This window comes from Ostrea edulis, chromosome 3, assembly GCF_947568905.1.
Source record: "Ostrea edulis chromosome 3, xbOstEdul1.1, whole genome shotgun sequence".
NCBI classification, from domain to species: Eukaryota; Metazoa; Mollusca; class Bivalvia; order Ostreida; family Ostreidae; genus Ostrea; species Ostrea edulis.
Genome location: NC_079166.1, coordinates 72,086,935 through 72,106,237, shown reverse-complemented (window position 1 = coordinate 72,106,237; position 19,303 = coordinate 72,086,935). Strand labels below are relative to the sequence as shown.

General features: G+C 33.6%; 2 protein-coding genes across 9 annotated transcripts in view; one reads left to right on the top strand and one right to left on the bottom strand.

The window, feature by feature from the left end:
- The window catches only part of LOC125675835 (multiple epidermal growth factor-like domains protein 10), a 23,389-nt gene extending 9,540 nt beyond the window's left edge, over positions 1–13,849 (top strand). For 5 of the 8 annotated variants that reach the window (XR_007370675.2, XR_007370667.2, XR_007370672.2 and 2 more), the window contains 3 exons: positions 9,379–9,434; positions 10,075–10,230; positions 10,379–13,849. Coding sequence is in view for 1 of the 8 variants with exons in the window: in XM_048913656.2 (XP_048769613.1) it covers positions 9,379–9,434; positions 10,075–10,095 (77 nt within the window). In the remaining 7 variants the exon portion in view is untranslated. Of the gene's footprint in view, positions 1–21; positions 2,351–3,944; positions 4,317–4,339; positions 5,316–9,378; positions 9,435–10,074; positions 10,231–10,378 lie in introns of those variants that run through there. The other 3 variants (XR_007370674.2, XR_007370673.2, XR_008801194.1) reach the window with 3 other exon arrangements.
- LOC125675830 (RNA-binding protein RO60-like) lies at positions 11,768–19,303 on the bottom strand. The gene is made up of 2 exons (XM_048913639.2): positions 18,837–19,303; positions 11,768–13,435 (listed from the first exon to the last, which is right to left on the bottom strand). Exons 1-2 carry the CDS (start codon positions 19,079–19,081, stop codon positions 12,352–12,354), a joined length of 1,329 nt encoding a protein of 442 aa, XP_048769596.1. The 5' UTR covers positions 19,082–19,303; the 3' UTR covers positions 11,768–12,351.

Here is a 19,303-nt window from a genome sequence, read left to right as displayed (position 1 = left end):
ACCATTTTCTACTTTTTCCACTAAACATCGAACATATCCATATTAATTACATTGTTTCATCGTATTGATATACAGTGGTCACACGAATATCCTTCTAAGACAAGTTAATGATGAAACCCATGATGATAAATACATCATTAGCACTTTTCAAATGTAGAATTGCAGAAATGGGATGGCCTCCGAACCCAATACATGCGGAAATAGCATGTGTAGACATGACGATCATCATTTTAAAAAATTTCGTTTGTATTTGCTTTGTTTGCGTTTTGTTTTTAATCGGATTGAAATAACAAATTATGTCTAAATGTATACATAGTATAGCTAAGGATGGATGACCATATATTATTTGTTTCACTATTTCAGCAAAGCATATGTCAGTTTGCCCCTACCATTAAAGAGAGAATAAGTGTCAAAGAACAACGAAAAAGACAGGCCCAGGTTCCTCAAAAAATGTCAAATCTTAAACTCAGTTTCAACTTTATGTAGCTCATTACACTAAAATCTTATTTATTGGCTCGTTAAAACACCTCTTATGAAGTATGATTTCATCATCGTAAGAGTGATACAAGCTCTCAATTATTTTATATGGATTTTTCGTGATTTTCCCCGGAATGATAACAACAGGTGTATGGCTTGCAAATGAGAGATTCTTAAGTCAAAATTTCTCAGTGATTTGGTGCATGATATGAATATCTAATAAAACATGCCTAAAAATTCCGATATAAACGTTCTAATTATTTAGAAAAAAACTATTAATGAAAATTGAAAATGTAATTTGTTAATATTTTCTAAATCTACGGATAAAATCTTCAAAAACATGTCAGTTAGAAAAGAGATATATCGAAGAAATATCTTATAAAAGAATTTGAAACCAAATGACCATATTTTTTTATATAATCACTCCGCTATATCCAAACTGGAGAAAAAAGTACCAATCCCGATCAAAATTGAGAGAAATTACTAAGATAATCATATTGTTGCCAATTGTATGCACTGTTAATCAATAAATTAGTTTCCTTTATAAAGTCATTTAATTTGTAAGTCATTTTACATCAAGAGAATGTGGTTTTCTGATTACAATGTTCTCTATGACTACTTTTTTATAATTCCGATAGGGCTTGGTTCAAAATAGAAAAATCGCAATATTTCAGAATTTTGACCATTTCGCTTCAATTTCTTTTTAAAATACGTTGATCTGATTTTTTTTTCCAATTGACATATTTTGTGACGATTTTATCCGTAGATTTAAAAAATATTGGCAACTAGCGTTTTCAATTTTCATAAATATTTTTATTTAAAAAACTAAAACGTCTATCTGAGCCGTTTATGCATGTTTTTGGTTTGTTTTTTTGTTTTTGTTTTTTTAGATATTCATATTTTTAAATTGAGGTAAGCTACTGACAAACAAGTTGATGGTACAAGGATTTCAACAGTCTCGATTGAAGTCGGCATTTCGCAAATTCTATGGTCGTTATAACGATCTAGTTCGTCAATACAACCTCGCATTGGGTCAAATGCTGTCTGACGTGTTTCATACCGATTGTTAAGCCGTTCTTGGCACACTGATTTTGACTGTGGATAACTCCGTTTACCTGATCAGGATATAGCGCTCACGGCGGGTGTGACCGGTCAACAGCGGATGCTTACTCCTCCTAGGCACCTGATCCCACCTCTGGTGTGTCCAGGGGTCCGTGTTTGCCCAACTATCTATTTTGTATTGCTTGTAGGAGTTATGAGATTGATCACTGTTCGTTATCTTCACCTTGCATTATGCATTAAATCACTGCGAAATTTGGACTCTTATTATCAGTATCTTATTTCAAAGCAAAGTACTTTTTTATCATTCCGGGATGAATCATGAAAAATTCAGAGAGCTTGTATCACTTTTTGATGGTGAAATTATACTTCATATGAGGTGTTTTAACGAGCCATTAAATAAAAATTTAGTGCAATGAGCCACCTTAAGTATGAGTTTTAATTACAGTTGAGATTTTGCTCAAAACGATATTAGTTAAATCTCAGCTGAGTTAATCTTATTGCTCAGCTGAGCTTATTCCTTACGACACTAAGCGGCCCGTCTGTCAAAAAAACGTAACTTCCTTACAGCTGTATATTTTGTAAACAAATTGTTTGCTTGTATTCTGCTGGTAAATAACGCGTATAACGTTAAGATGGTGCTGTCCGCCGACTTTCCCGGAAACCGAATTGGACGGAAAGAAAACGTCTGATACTGCTAGAGGCGGTCCGATGCAGAGAAGACCGCCTTTTCGGTAAAATGAAGGGGAGGGTGGGCGAAGAAATCTCGTTTAAAGGAATCAGCGTAGGAGGAAGTCACCCAGATTGTGATTGTGTAAGCAAAATAAGTTTTCACTATCAACAAATTCAGTGTCTTTAATTTGATAATTCAAAAGTACATACCCTGAACATTGCACTATGTTTTAGCTAAACAAATAATTTAATAGGATAAAATTAATCTTACTCAAAATCTAAAATTTCCTAAGCATTTTTGACATCCATATATCTCGAAGTCGAGTGTTTGTTGATAAATGAGATGAATAGTATTGGTCCTGATCTGCTCATTTTATTTACCGGAAGCGGGAACACCGTATCATATGAATTTAGGATTTTATTGGATGTTACACCGAATCTACAACACATTGAAGACTCTTGTTTCGATTGCAACGGGAGTATATTTTCATTGCCATAAAAACTCGATTTGTTTTAAATCAGAAACAAATTATTATCTCACTATTACGTAGATGGGCGTGTTTTAGACATACACGTTATCACCTGAACTACATCTACCAGTTCCGAATTTGAACAGTTCCAGATTTGATTAACTGAGTAATCAGTCGTAATATTATACCACAGATGCTTGTGTCACAAACTTTACAAGCTATGTTAGAGATTAACACGTGTTATTATAAATCACAGCTTGCGACGTGTATGATATAAGTGCTTGTGTATATACACATGAACCGACAATTTCGTCTGTAATGATAATAGTAGGAGTCTATACTATACCACCCCATGATAAAATGGGTTTTTTATTACTTAGGAGGTGGCATAGTATGAATTACTGGTTCCTATGGTATATATACCCAGTCTTAATGAACATCTACTGTGTGTACACACACACACACACACATACATTTAAGAAATAAACAACACTTCTGAGCTGTTCATGGTCAGTATGAACGGATTTGGATTTTGTTAATCGCACTAGCGAATAGAGAGTAGGGCAAACACGGGCCCTTGACAAACCAAATATATCTTCACAAACACTCCATGTATATTTGCAAATAAAGCACAATATAGTTACTTGAATCACAGACATATATACCATTCATATATGTCTCTGTTAGAATTGATTTTTGTTTTACAAAAGTGTAATTTAATGTGCATTTATAAATTCCTACATGCATCTGAAAAATACCAAGTCATACTAAAAATATTGGATCTTTTAACACTGAATGTTTTTAATGATTTACGAAATATCTAGCATTTATATCAATGCTATATATATTTTAAAAGAGCAAAGCTACTAACAAACAAATTGATGGTACATGGGTTTCAACAGTCTCGAATGAAGTCAGCATTTCGCAAATTCTATGGTCGTTATAACGATTTAGTTCGTCAATACAACGTATTATTGGGTTAAATGCTGTCTGAAATGTTTCATACCGATTGTTTTGCCGTTCTTGACACACTGATTTTGACTACCGACAACTCCGTTTACCTGATCAGAATATAGAGCTCACGGCTGGTGTGACCGGTCGACTGGGGATGCATACTCCTCCTAGGCACCTGATTCCACCTTTAGTGTGCCCAGGGGTCCGTGTTTGCCCAACTATCTATTTTGTATTATTTATGAAAGATGAAGATAACGAACAGTGATCAATCGCATAACTCCTATTTATAGAAGTTATGAGATTGATCACTGTTCGTTATCTTCACCTTTCATTCTTTAAAATGCATTTTGAACTCTCCTGTGTATCATGCAAATTAATCAAATGATTTCCCAATGAATTATGATTTTCAGGATATTTCACAGATAAATGTGTACTCGTACCTTTATAGGGTTTATCATTTGCTCTTTTCATTCTATGTAAATTTTGATTGCATTCTAGTAAAAAAAATATATGATATGATATTGAATACTAAAATGATCCATAAGATTAACAGTCTATATATTTAAAAGAGCATTTCTTCGTATTTCACCTTGAAATGATATGTATAATGTAGAAAATCTGAAACCAGTTGAAGAGGTGGGATCGAAGAAATAAAGAAACAGTGCTTGAACCTGAAACAAAGAGGTATGGCATGGGGTGAGGGTTGCAATTGCATTGACTCCATGCAGCTGTCTCACCCTAGCCAAGATAGGTTTATCAGGGCTGATACATTACTAGGTATATGATATAAGGTTTACTTAAATAACTTGAAACACACTGTGTATATGTGTCTTGTTTGTGTATTGTTTTGAAATGAAGCTTTATTATTGATAAAACTATTTTAATCATGTTAGAGAAATTTGGAGAAATTTTTTAAAAAGAGATATTTTTACATAAAGTTTGTACATAAAGGAAAGATAACTCTTACAAGACAAGTAACTCTTTCTCCCCAAGATGGCGGAAATTCAATTCATCGCCAAATTCATTATAACGCCATAAATTAAAAAAAACAAAAGGTGACGGATTATCGAGAGTTGACTGTATGTTGATAATGATAATTTTGTTTTATTCATTTTCACGCTTTTCTGGTGTCGTTACACATTTTTCATATCCAAATCATAATATCAGTTATTCTAGCTTTACGTCTTCATTACGATCTTGACGAGATATTTCCATTCTTAGGCACAAAATCATTTAAATTAACTAAAACATTTGTGTTTTAGTTTAATAGAAAACAAAACAATGACACATGAATCTTCCTTTACATAAAATAGATAATAGGTATTGGGTTTGTTTTCGTTGGCAAAGGATTTCATCAACAAAAGCTTGGCAAAAATCTGTGATCTATATTTACCATTCTACATTCGATAGTCGCCATTATAATTAGGGAAACATGATTTGATAATTGGAATATTTCCGTAATCAACAGGAAATAATCAACATCAGACAAGTTCAATTATGTGTACATCAAGACAATTAATTTGAAAAAACAATGCGCAGCTGCAATACACTCAATGCAACTTTTATTGTTTGAAAGTCAATTTCCACTATGTCTCATGATTGTTTACATGTAATTTTATTTTTCTGCGTTGGACTACATATTACATGTATCAACTCACAAAATGGGCCCTGCATCGACGAACAGTAAGATTTTATGATTATCCGTAAGACGCAGAGTCAGGAGAATGCTGTTAGAAAATCATACTTTGTCTATATCAGGATTCACATGATTTTTTTTCTCATAGGTTTGATAAAAATAGTTTTAATTTTCATCCGTCGCGAAATACATCGGTTATAACAGAAAACATCATATCCTTGGTAAAGACCCCATTGTATTTTGTGCATGTGTCTGTTTTGTTATAGTTTTAAATCCACATTGGTTTATATAGTAGTATTTTGAAGATGAATTGGAAATATGAAATTCTTCATATATATATATGTGGAAAAGTAGAGCAATTCGAAATTAGTCTGAAATTTGGAGAATCTAAATATTCAACGTGCATCCTTCGTCTGAAATCTTGTAGGCAGTCTCTAAATGATAACATGATAATTTTGATGCAAAGTATCAAATCTGTCACTAAAATTTCAAATATTGTGACCTAGGTCCAAAACAATACACGGAAATTGTAATTCGAAATCTTTTTATTAAAAAAGGAAACAAAAATAAGAAACAAACTAATTGCAATACTTACTTTAAAAATATCAATACATGTACTGTTATTTATATAAGAACATTTAAGACTTTCCAAATAATATAATTGTGGGAAATATTCATATTTTAGGTTTCAATATTAGGTATGTTCGGTTGAAATTACAACAGAATCTAAAATAAATCGTTTCAAAATTAGCAGGTATACCTCAAAAAATCGTATACTGACATGTCCTGCAACATGTATATCTACCGGGTATGAAGTTTAACGAAAACACAAAAAAATATAAGGACGTCACCTAGTTTTGTCTAGTAAAAAAGCTGCTGAGCGTCGGGAGCCAAAAGCTCTATAAAAGATGTTTGGATGAAGGTAAAATTTAAATACTGAAACATTATTTATTACCAATTAGATTGCATCATGTCGGCTTCAAACTTCTATTAGCTTCATTATCAAAATAGAGTTAAACACGGGATGTTCTTAGGGCTTCGCCCCCTGAGCCCTAATTACAGAGAAATCCTTAACCGGCCCATACTAAAAAGGCAATTGCATTGAAGAAGCGAAATTGATTCATGAAATATTGACGTATCATCATGATGGAATAAAAATGTAGTTAGCATGAATAGTTTTAGATTTTGAATATCGATAGAAACCAAACATGCTTCGCAAATGTGCTTTTATGAATAGAATGTAATGGTAAGACATGATGAGATTTATGTCACGCGATGATGGCGATATTACTTGCTGTACTAACTATAGTGTTTATAGTGTTCAGCATGTCCGCAACTCTCATTATCACGTCGCAGATTTTAAACAAAGCAAGATAGATAGATAGATAGATAGATAGATAGATAGATAGATAGATAGATAGATAGATAGACAGATAGATAGATAATTAGATAGATAGATAGATAGATAGATAGATAGATAGATAGATAGATAGATAGATAGATAGATAGATAGACAGACAGACAGACAGACAGACAGACAGATAGATAGATAAATAGATATATACGGTGTAGATAGAAACTTTCGCATTGCCTTTTTTGGATACCCAAGGTCATTGAGAATGTAAATGGGATACAATTATCTAACGTACATTTATAAGGGGATCATACAAGATACATATATTGATTAAGAAATATTTCATATAAAGCACAGAAATAGAAATGAACTTTGAAATAAGCATAATTTCCCTAAGTGAAGAAAGATTTAATATAAAGCACATAAAATTTCACTTTATTTTTATTTGGGTATCCCTTCCGCCACTACCCGGGGTTGAACGCATGACCTATGGAACCAAATCTCCTAGCAGCATGTAACAAGCACTTTAGAACCGCTGGGTCATCTAGGCAAGTCTAAACAAAACTTGCTGTCGATGACGATGAAATTCTCGGCACGATACACGGTCATTGAAAATGGAATGGGATACAGTTATTTAACGTATATTCAAGAGGATTATTCAAGTTACATATTACATATGAAATATTTTATATCAAGCATGGAAATAGCAATGAACCATCGTTATCGAAAGCAAGATTGTTTTTTTTTTTTTTGCTTAATATTAAAGAGCTTCGCACTCGAGGTTTGGAGTAATGTCAATTTTTTGGGAAGTGTATGTTTGATTTCTACATTAAAGGAGAATTAAAAAATTAAAAAGAAAAACTGGGGTCTCAAAGCTTCTTATTCAGCTACAATGTTCTAAACATGACTTTTTTGCACCTAAAATTTATTCAATTACATATGATTTGTCTGTTGGGGTCAACACAACATAATCAACACAAATCAATCATTACATAAGATAGATACATAATCATGTCTTCTAACACTACAGATAAAATAAACATTTGATACTAGTAATGGAAATAAATAATGACCTTTTTCCACCTGATATACGAAAAATTTCATGATATCAAAATTGATAGTTTAAAAGGACATATTAGTAGTAATGTCAATTTCAAAAATTTTACATAGTATTCAAAGTCTGGTCTTAAAATGTAAAATGGAACTGAAAAGGTGGGGGTCGGAGATCATTTTTTTTTTAATTATTGGCGAAAATGCTGAATTTCTAAACAAAATTTCGAGTAAATTAATTAGAACGTTTTGAAGAATCGGTGTTCTGTTTGGGATACTATATCAACCAAGTTAATAAATTACAACATTTGAACTACAAAATGTAGTTCTAAGTTTTAAATACATGTAATCATAAATCAAAAAACTGAAATACACGTATAGGAGTTTAAAAATAGACGATACATTGGATGAAACAGAAACTGTAGTGTCATACAGATTTAGAACTTTTTGATTATTGAAAATATAGTTCCTGCCAACCCCTTCTAAAATTTGAATTGACATTAAATTTTTAAACTGGATAGAGTTTAGTAATAGCTGTGTAATATGTTTGCACCAATGGGATCAATATTGAACCAGTAAATACTTAGTTGTAACATCCTGCGTAGTTGTGCTCAAAAGCTCAGGAGCTAACTTCCTTAAATATATGCAGATGATGCATATTCAAACCAAAATAACATTTCTCTTCATGAACTTATTTACTGAATTTATCTTGAGTTGTTTCTACATGCATAATTTATACACTGTCATTCCGGAAGTACTTGTAAAACCTTCGTATAAAGTCCTAAATAAAAAAAGTAAATTCACAGTATTTCTGTAATAATGAATAAAAATGAAAGTTATTGATTACAGTATTTAAGACTTAGATTTATATATATTTTAAAGTCTTTTATTCAGAATGTTATACATGGTATAGATAAGGAAATATTCTACTGACAGAATTATGCGTACTTTCTAATACAGCTTCAAATGCATCGGTCCCTCCTGCGGCTGATAATGATACAAAAACCTAAACGAGTTTCTTTTCACTAGAAATCATTACTACTTTTAAACGTATTCTAGTCATTTCACTCATCCAGATGGGGAACGTTTTCTTGTTTAGACGAAAATGACTTTATTTCGACCAAAATGTTTAGGGGGTTATGCATGAAGACAAAATCAATGTATAAGAAATTCATTTAGGGACTACGTTTATAGTACTCAGGATATTTCCAGTTTTATCAATTGTATATAATAGTTCATATGCAAAGTGAAGATAACGAACAGTGATCAATCTCATAACTCCTATAAGCAATACAAAATAGATAGTTGGGCAAACACGGACCCCTGGACATACCAGAGGTGGGATCAGGTGCCTAGGATGAGTAAGTATCCCCTGTTGACCGGTCACACCCGCAGTGAACCCTATATCCTGATCAGGTAAACGGAGTTATCCGTAGTAAAAATCAGTGTGCCAAGAACGGCTTAACAATCGGTATGAAACACGTCAGACAGCATTTGACCCAATGCGAGGTTGTATATTCATAATTAATATGAAAATGGTCTATGCACCGCTTTTCATGTGTACCTCAAAAACCATTAGGAATAATAACTCCTAATGATGAAAATGATAATAATAATACTCCTCACATATACAATTCTTCATGTACGGATTTCTGTATCGTTGGAAAATAGTTTTCGAAAATCTTTACAACATATTCTAATTTCAGTCCACATGGTTGCTGCCCTGAGACTGTATGGAACGAAACTCTGGGGAGATGTACTGGTAAGAGACACTATGATTATATTCTTCATTTATTTCACGTGATTTTTAAAGTGATTCCCAAGAGCTCTCCAGAACACGCAATTTGTCTGCAGTTCGCGTTTCTGATTACCCTCGAGTAGTGGCAACGGCATGAATTTATGAAAGTATATGTTATAATGAAAGGTAAAGATAATGAACAGTGATCAATCTCATAACTCCTATAGGAAATATAAAATATAAAGTTGGGCAGACACGGGCACCACATAACATACAATAAACCGCTTGACTTTTTGACACCTATAGAAAACAGACAATCACATTTCATCACATGTCACTGTATTTGGTATATACGAATGGAATAATTTAGATTTACATTGTTTCTTAGTTCACCCATGTACAGAATACAATTAATACTCTGATCAAATTTTCTTCTACTTGGAAAATTACAGTCTGGTCCCTTCCTAGATGAATATATATTTCTGTTATTTTTGTGCACAGTTGCTGACAAGCTAGAAAATTCGATTTCCAAGGAGTAATTACTGCATTCATATCCAAAATGCTTTATACATCAATATTTCTATCTTTTTTATTATCAATTTTATTGTAAAGTGTATATCATGAATTATTATTTCTTGATTCATTTTCATTGTTTTCGTTAAAGCCTGTGAACCTGGATACATAGGAGAGTTCTGCAATGAGTCCTGCGAGTATCCATACCATGGGTGGAATTGTAAAGAGATGTGTTCGTGCAATCGCTCCATGTGCCATTATTTGACGGGATGCCAGTCCTTAGAAACTTCTACATCCAGTAACAAAAGTAGTTTTCTAATTACGATATTTAGCATACCTGATTATTTTATCAATATACATGTATCGGGTTTTTCTTTATTTCAAAAGAGGCACTGCAATAAATATATTATATCATTGTTACAGAATCATTACCTGTATTATTTTCATTATCATAGATGCTTCAGACATGGAATTACTGGTGAATGATTCTGTATTGACGACAAGTTTAGAGGCGGTAACCAGCAACAAGGCGACAACTGTAGACCACAATATTTCTAGTCAAAAGATGGAAAACATTGGAAAAGAACCCGTGATCAGATTGGGTATTGAACATAAGTTAATGATAGTTTTTTCATTACTACTGATGTCTGTACTTATTGCTTATCTCATTGTGACTTTTTACGAATATTCTATGTCGTATGAAACATACGAACATTCTCATATTGTGTATTATAGTGAGGGAAGTATAGTTAATTTTAGATTATGAAATTATTTCCATTGATGCAATTCAATTTTACATGTATTCATTTATTTTGGTAGTTTTTATTATTCTACAACAATCTGTGAAATTATCATTAATGCTAGCTTTGTTAAGTTTAAAAGGAAACTACAGCTCATTTTGCGCAAAAAATCAAGAAATGGGAATTTTACCACATTTTCCCAATTGTTAGTACGAACTTGAATGTACGAACTTCGCAAATTTCAAAATTGAAAATGTTCTCTGTATCACAAAACTTCAGACTTCTTTGTAATCCACAAAAATCCTTGTAATTATCCTCCTTTCGGTATTCAGACGCAAGCACGCAAAAGGTAAACAATACAGAATGACGTTCAGTTACAGAAAGCGTACTGTTAAGGTAGACCCAGAATTTTGACAGATTCTGCCAGAGAAGCTGGTAAAACAAAGTGAGATAAAACTCAGGTGCGGGCTAACATTTACCTGGGGATCAGTACGACAGTTAGATAAAAAAGAGCTAGGCGAGACACCTACGGGACTAGGGACGATACTGATGTATAATTAGGTGTCAAATCTTAACAAGTCTGAATTAGTTTTAAACACAGTTTTGTCAATAGAGACTTAATGAGGTTACCCTCAAAATTATGATTGATGATTATCTAATTATAAGTAACAGCGACTAATCCCATAATTGAAAAGGGGAGTATTCAAACGGAGCTCTCTAACGGGAACTCAAATACTTTTCTTTTAAAAAATAACAACATATTTGCGATCATTCAACTTCACGTGATGTAAAATATACATTTAAAAGTCAGCATGAAGAAACCTTTGAATTGCTGATTATCTACAAAATGTAGTTGAGAGCAAATCAATACATTGCAATTGTTTAAACTTTCAGTATTGATATGATTTCTATGATTTATCGATAAGTGTTCAAAGTGCACACAATGAAGATATGGAAAACAAGATGTGGTGTATCTTTAAATAAGTGATCATAAAGTGTGCATTATGCTAAAACTACAAATCATATTACCCCTTGATGCAATGGGACTTTAATCGAATCGTTTTCATGGTTGAACACTCTTCACTCGGAAAGAAAACGAAAAAGTTTTCAGATGTGTCAATATCTATTCTTGTAATCTATTTCCAAAGAAACGGGGTACAAAAGCGTTTTGTTTTACTTTTCAAATCCTCAATGATTTCGTACATGATATCAAATAATGAACATTTAACTAATATATATCAATGCATGTGAAATCAACAATCACCCTTTATGAAGTTTGTTATAGTCTGCGGAACATAGGAATCGAATCCACAAACCGTCAAGGTCAAAGGATCTTCTGTGTCTCCAATAGAGACGTCCGAACAAGCCAGATTACAGACTACCAGTTTCACGTCGGGTTTTCGGAAGAATTTTCTGTACCTCTTTATTGCTTCAGACGGATGAGGATATCCAAGGGATATATTGGAATCCGTGTAAATTACAATCACGTCGTAATTTTGTTTCTTTTCCATTGCGTACTTAATTGGCAGAGAGCAATTCGATGTTGATCCCGACCTCTGATCTGTGAGAAGATCAGCAATTTTTCCAGAAACAATCCCTATACTATCGGAGGGAAGGCAATGCAACTCATCGGTTATTTTATCAGAGAAAACGATTGCGTCACAGTTTTCTGTTCTGACAGTTAGAGTTTACATGAAGGCAGTCACGTCCAGTGGCTGGAGGGAGGGTGCACCTATGACGTTCACTTTTTCTGTCATTGATTTACTGATGTCAATTGCCACTAAAAACCGCTTTCCAGTGGGTCTGATATTTTGAAAGGAGAAATACAGACCTTCTTCAAGGCCAGCACATATCTGTGGAAAAACTGGCCACTGTAACGTTTTAGATCCGTTCTCGCCTTTTTTATATTGATTGATCGCCAACATATAAGTAAATGGGTGGATTTTGTCCTTCGAAATAAGTTCTTTGTTTTTCAATTTCTCCAAGGCTAAGTGTTCTTCAAAAGATCTCTCTCCAGATGGAGCTTCTAGTTGGAAAAGCTCTAATTTTGACATCTTTCCCAGATTGCGTATCAGGGCTATCATTGGCATGTGTCTAGCTAGAGCTAACCATACATTTCTGTCATTCAAAAAGCAAGCTGGCACATGTTCTCTTACTAATCTATGCTGCAAAATAAGTCTGATCATCTGCGTAACATCCTTTGTCGTCTTGGCAGTTTCAATCGCAGTAAGGAGATCGACGATCTGTTTTAAATGTGAAGTTTCGTAATTATCCTGTTGTTGTAGATTCTGCATGAAATTGGTTGAATCTGCGAATTGTTTTCCTTTTACTGCAACGATGACTAGATATTTTAATGCTGGATCTTCGTCATTAACTTTGAGATGTGATAAACGAATCACATCTTTATGCTTCCATCCATATCTTTTGGAATATTTGGTTATGTGAAGGGCCAATAATTTCAGTTTGTGTTCTGTTGCCCCATAGCTACGATACCAATCGCATATTGCCTTTCGGTGAGCTCTGCCCCAGCCTTTACTCCTGGACTGATGACTGCTTATCATTTTACAAAAGTTTAAAAATCTGAATAGTTGTGTAGGAATTCTACAAATGGATGGGAGTGCACTGTATGCAGCATTTTTTGTTGCCTTATCATTAGATCGGCAGCAAATCGCCAAAATAAAGATCAGTGGGTCTTGTTTGAACGCGCGGGACGTTGTTGAGAAGCGAATGAGTATGTCGACCACTGTCTTTCCTGATCCGTCCTGAATTAATCTGAAAATTGAGAATTTAATGTTTGTAGACCCAGTGTTAATTGCATCTAGACAGCCAGCCAAAAAAGTGGATGAATTATTTATTTTTAAGATTACAATGTAGAAATACAAAATAGCATAACAAAACTATAGCTCACATCCTTAAAAACTTGTGTTCTGCGCTAGTGTTGCTAAACGTCTCGAGAAGAATAATGAAATTTGAAAGGTTAAAATTTTGAAGAAATTGATATATACATTAAAGAATGTTTACATAGTGTACTAGCAAAACCAAATCACTTTAATTGTAATTTGATCATAATTTGTATATGGTATATGTATATCTTGCATGACACAGGGTGCTCATTTATATAATTTAGACAAGTTAAAAACATGTACAGAATATTATAATACATTGAATAAAATCTGAATATTTGAAGAATGTCTTGAATTTATCTTTTTTACAATTTATGTACAAACCATAACCTGTTCAAAGCAGATCGTATTATACAAGTTATAAGATTGTACATATAACCACTACATAATCGACATCTGTTTACGACATAGATTAGAAAATACTATTTCTTTGATATTTGAAGACAGCAAATTCACACATTGCGAAATTGAATGGTCCATGGGTTAGGTTAGGGGTTTTGGCCCCAGGGTGGGGTCAACGTGGCTCTCTAGAGAAAATATATCAAATCAAATTTTAGAAAATCTTCCTTACTCTCAGAAATGTGATTAATTGTTTACGGTTTTTCGCAATTTTTGGCAATATTTCAGCCATTTCAGAAATGTGTGAGGAAAAAGTAATTGCATGCTTATGAATTCCATGAAGCTCTCTATCTGAATTTAGAAATTTATGACCTCCGTGTCAGGAATTCACGTCCTAGGGTGGAGCCAATGTAGCCATATAGTGAGATGTCTTAAATCTTATAGAATCTTCTCTCTTTTCACATATGTATGAGAAAAATTAAATGCATAGTTATCATGTCCACGTGGCCCTTAACCTAAGTTGTGAAAATCATGGCACTTGTATTACAGGTTTACCCCATAGGGTGGGACCAATAGGCCATATACAGTTGAAATTAATTACATGTTAGAAGGAATCCTATTCTTTACTTTCACAGTGGTTGTGATGTCCACGAAGCCTTAATCTACAGTACACGACACGAGTTTTATACACCCCACCGTGGAAAGACCACGGAGGAAAATCCACGGAGATACACCGTGTCCTCCGTGTTCCACGGTGTGTGTTATTTGCGAATACACACAGCTGCTAAGAGCTTTGTTCTGGCCACGGGCGCCTTGCGGGAGATGTGAAAATGTGCCGCAGGCCAAATAATCAAGATAAGGGTGGAATTTTAAGAAAAGAAAAAATGTCAATATTTTCCCCCCTGATACTTATATTGTTTTTCAGCATATTGAGCCGATTCCAACGATACCAAACACTATATATTATGTTTTTAAGAAAACCTGGTTTTGACTTTTTTCTTTTAGTCTTCTTTCTTCATTAAAATATTCTTAAATTCTATGTTTAAATAATGCGTACTTGCAGGTAATTCCTGTTTTGAATGCGAATTAGTATATTCAGTAAATGAAAAACATACATGTACAACATGTGATAGGGATATTTAATAATTACCGATGTGCTCTCTCTCTGTGTGTGTGTGTGTGTGTGTGTGTGACAAATGCGCTGTTTAACATAATTACCTCCATCATATTGTGTTGATATGCATCTTGACAAATATAACTTTATCCAATATAGAAATTAGAGCATTGTCGATGATTAACAAATTGGAATTAATTTATTACGTAATTAATAGAAGCAAAAATACAAACCATCGAATGATTTATTTTTAAAATTCCGAGTTAATTACATTTGACCGAGACTTATGTTCGATGTACTTTGATAGAGGTTTTCATAAAAAAAATGTTCATCGGGAGTGTCTGGATAATGCAATGATTTTTGTATAATAAGTATATACCATGCAAATTCCTAGGGTCTTTCTCACAGTATAACTAAATTACGGTTAGCTAGTTTGGGTTTTGACTTCTCCTGAAAAGTGTGAAATATATTGGGTCGGCGCGATATCAGATCTAGTCTAAGATCACGGGTATCTTACGCCGACCCAATATATTTCACACTTTCCGCAAGAAGCTAAGCACTTCTGTTGATTTCAAATACACGGATTAGCTGACTCCCATTGTTCTACTGAGGCGAAAACCCCTTCGAATTTGCATGGAATGTACAAGTTATACACAGGTCATTGTTATAGTCATACATCATAGTACCTCTAACCCGACAAACAATTTTTTTTAATTTTGAATAAGTTATTGAATGACGAAGTGTGACCAAACTGCAGATTGAACTTTATAGAGTCCCGTGCTAACATTACTTATATTTTTCAATGTATCAGAAGGGGTATGTTGCCGGTTAAGTTGTGTAAATTCCTTGACAAGCAATAAAATAACAACAAAAATGGTGCTTAAATTGTCCGATTACGAAAACCTTTCAAGTTTTCAAAGTACACCCTCTCCGATTCTACGTGCTTGTAATCAATATTTAAGGATGTAAATCCTCAGTGTCAAATGCAACTAGTTCATGAAAAAAAAAATATATATATATAAATATAAACAGAAATGACTTAACGGTTATTTGCTTTTATTCATATACGCTATCGATTATTAAAATCTTTAATTTAATCTTTAGATGCATTAGATAATGAAAGCAAGAGAGAGAGAGAGAGAGAGAGCATTGGTAATCATAAAAAATAGGTGTTTTTTTTCCATCTTCGTTAGCCGAGATTATTCGTGCATGAAGGCACAGTTGACTCAAAACCCATTGCTAGCGGAGATTAGATGAATTTTACCCCCGTATTATAACTGACCAAAACCTAGTACGTTTGTTTTACAACTTTCATTCAGAAGACGCGCAAGTTATTGAGTTACTGAATAAACGAGAAAACGTCTGCATTTTTATTTCAATCGTTGTCAACTCTTTACTTTGTGATATTTCAAGACTACATGTACTCAATTCAATTTATTGGATCTCATCACCATTATGCAATGGTATATAAAAATATAAAGACAAAAAGCTGTTATATATACATTTAGTAAATAATACATGCGTGTAATAAAGTATTTATCAAGTTAGAAAAAAACCTAAAAAAAAAAAAACAACGTGTTATTATTAATGTGAAGTATGGGCATTCTAATGAAATTTTCCTAATGAAAGTACGGAGTTTTCTAAAGGTTTGTTTAAAAGTAAAGATAGTTTTAATATTTATTTGTTTAAGTGATAAAAATTTGATTCTTTGCTCACATTGCTTCACAGTTGAGTACATAATGAAATTCATATTCAATGTAAACATGTACATGTATATAGCTGACCTTAATCACATATTCCTAATTACAATGAAAACCTTACGTAAAAATAAACTATTGCTTATGGTACACATTTCTTTGAACTGCTGTTTATCAAATTGAAATTACTGGCATGTGATTGTCGTTGTTCATGACCCTTTTTTTATTTGGTGAAATTGTGCTGCACGTGCCGTGAAACAATGTACCGACGAGTGGTAGGAATAACACAGGTGTTTATATACAGGATGTCGAGAATTTGGGCGTTTCATAAAAAGGTGTGAACGTCTGCAGGGAAGTCTACATACGGATATGAACCGAAAACACCAACGTATCATTAAACAACAATTACAAGAATTGAATGATTTATAGCTAATTTCTAAATAAGTAATGGGGTGAGGGCATGTATGCTGGCCAACCGAAAAGGTTTTTTGGGTGAATCATTTCGGAAATTATTTCTTTGTTTTATCACACGGAGGTACACGGTGGCATCGACGGAGGTACAGGTGACATCCACGGAGATGCACGGTGGCATCCACGGAGATCCTCCGTGGACTTCAATGTCTAGCTCGCGCGGAAAAATAGGACTTCAAAGGTGCCGACAATTTTAAAGGTCCACCGTGTTTGGGGCAAATTTGTTCCACCGCGTTGCGTGGAACACGCATAAAACTCGTGTCGTGTACTGTACATGTGCTTAAATTGTGAAATACATTGTCGCTGGCCTGGTCAGGGGTTCAGACAGGACATATGTGGCTATATAGTGAAAATATATTAAATCTTATAGAAAATCTTTTCTCTACTTCCGCAGAGAAAACCTCCTTTATTCTATGTATTGTGACAATTATTATCGTGCATATAGATTGTGACGATATCCATGGCCTTAATGACCAGATCAGTTAAGATGGATGGGACTAAAATTATCAGTAAATAAATGTATTAACAATTAAACATGTCTGACTTCTTATTGCATTGTGTAAAGTTTTTAATCAACATAAACAGTTTCAGGGGAAATTAAGTTTTAAGAATACATCTTGTTTCATACTATTGCTGAAAATTAGAATTTCACGAGAATGTTTTTTAGATTCCATAGCCCTTAAATTAGGGCTAGTGATACTTTTGGATAATACCTATGTGACCGGTAAGTCATGTGGGCCTCATGAAATGTAGAATAAATTCTTAAATTAACATCTTTACTATAGCATGCGATGTAGCAAATATTGGTTGACCCTTCCATTGCTGGACGGAATTCATGTTGTACGAAAGTTATTACTGACTATTCTAAGTCTTGAGTACCGTACACGACGCCTATGTAGAATTAGTCAGCACGCAAAGAACATAAACGATACAAACATCGAACAAAAACGATCCAAAATTCAATGGACAGAATTTAGCCAATCCGAACAAAAACGATCCAAAATTCAATGGACCAAATTCAGCCAATCATTAACAGATAGTTTTAAATTATTGTAATTCTGAGAGCTCTGACTGTACTTATTGTTATGAAATTTGTTTTTATGTATATTATTTAAGGTTTAAATGATTAAGAAAATTTGTCTGTACACTCTTTTATCATACGTCTAACATAACATTTCTATATTCAGATAATCACTTTACTAACGTGTATTTGACAATCACTCTCTTACCTGTAGCTAATGTCTAACTGTCCTTGTAAGTGAAATAGTCATGGGATAGTTGAGACGCTTAAGTGTAATTTTTGTATGTAAGTTTCACATGAATTCGCCTCATCTCGCTCTTGTTCATGAATGCAAACAAACCATGTGAAATTGCTATCATTTTCAAGACAACAAAAAATTGCAAGGTCAACAGATTTACCCATCACACGCAAGATTCCGTACCTAATTCTATATATTGGACAAAATTAGACATACCTGAATTTTTTTTAAACTAAACACTAATAAGTATAAAGTATCTACGACAAAAAGGAATCGTGCATGTTATTCAGGTAACCGAATATCAATTATTTGGTACTTTTGTCCAGCTCAATTTTCGATGTTTTATGTAAATGGAACAGGGTCCATATTCATGATATGCAATGTACTTACTGAATTACAAAAGGCACATCTTCTAAAGTCAGCTCACAATTCCCTGCCCTATAGTTATGATTTGGGGAGCCAGTACAAATGAAACTACAAAGCTGGGATTCTAGAGTTGTCTTGTACACATATCCTCCAGCCTTATTTGGAACTTGGAATGGCGATATCTTTATGCTTTGACTGTCCATGTCTCTTGGTTCTGCTTGTACACCATAAAATTCACCAGTGTCCATATCCTCTTCCAACGACGCCATTTTTAAGAATTGGAAAATCTTTAAACTACTTTCGTTTTAAGAAGGTCGATTGAATAAGGTATCATGAATATTCATGACACATTTCGGTAATCCTGCCAAATTAGAATATTGGAGTGTAAACGGGAGCCAGACAACATCCACTCACACACTGTTTCCTCTGCTAAGTTATGTAAATGTGGAGTTAATGTCATATTTACACCCATGAATTCTAATCAAGTACCC

What these genes read in the sequence shown, in the direction of transcription:
- LOC125675830 (XM_048913639.2), bottom strand. Translation starts at nt 19,081, where the DNA reads ATGGCGTCGTTGGAAGAGGATATGGACACTGGTGAATTTTATGGTGTA. An exon ending in GATGTGCCTTTTGTAATTCA is followed by an intron (nt 13,436 to 18,836) that starts GTAAGTACATTG and finishes CTCAATTTTCAG; the next exon opens with ATTAATTCAGGACGGATCAG.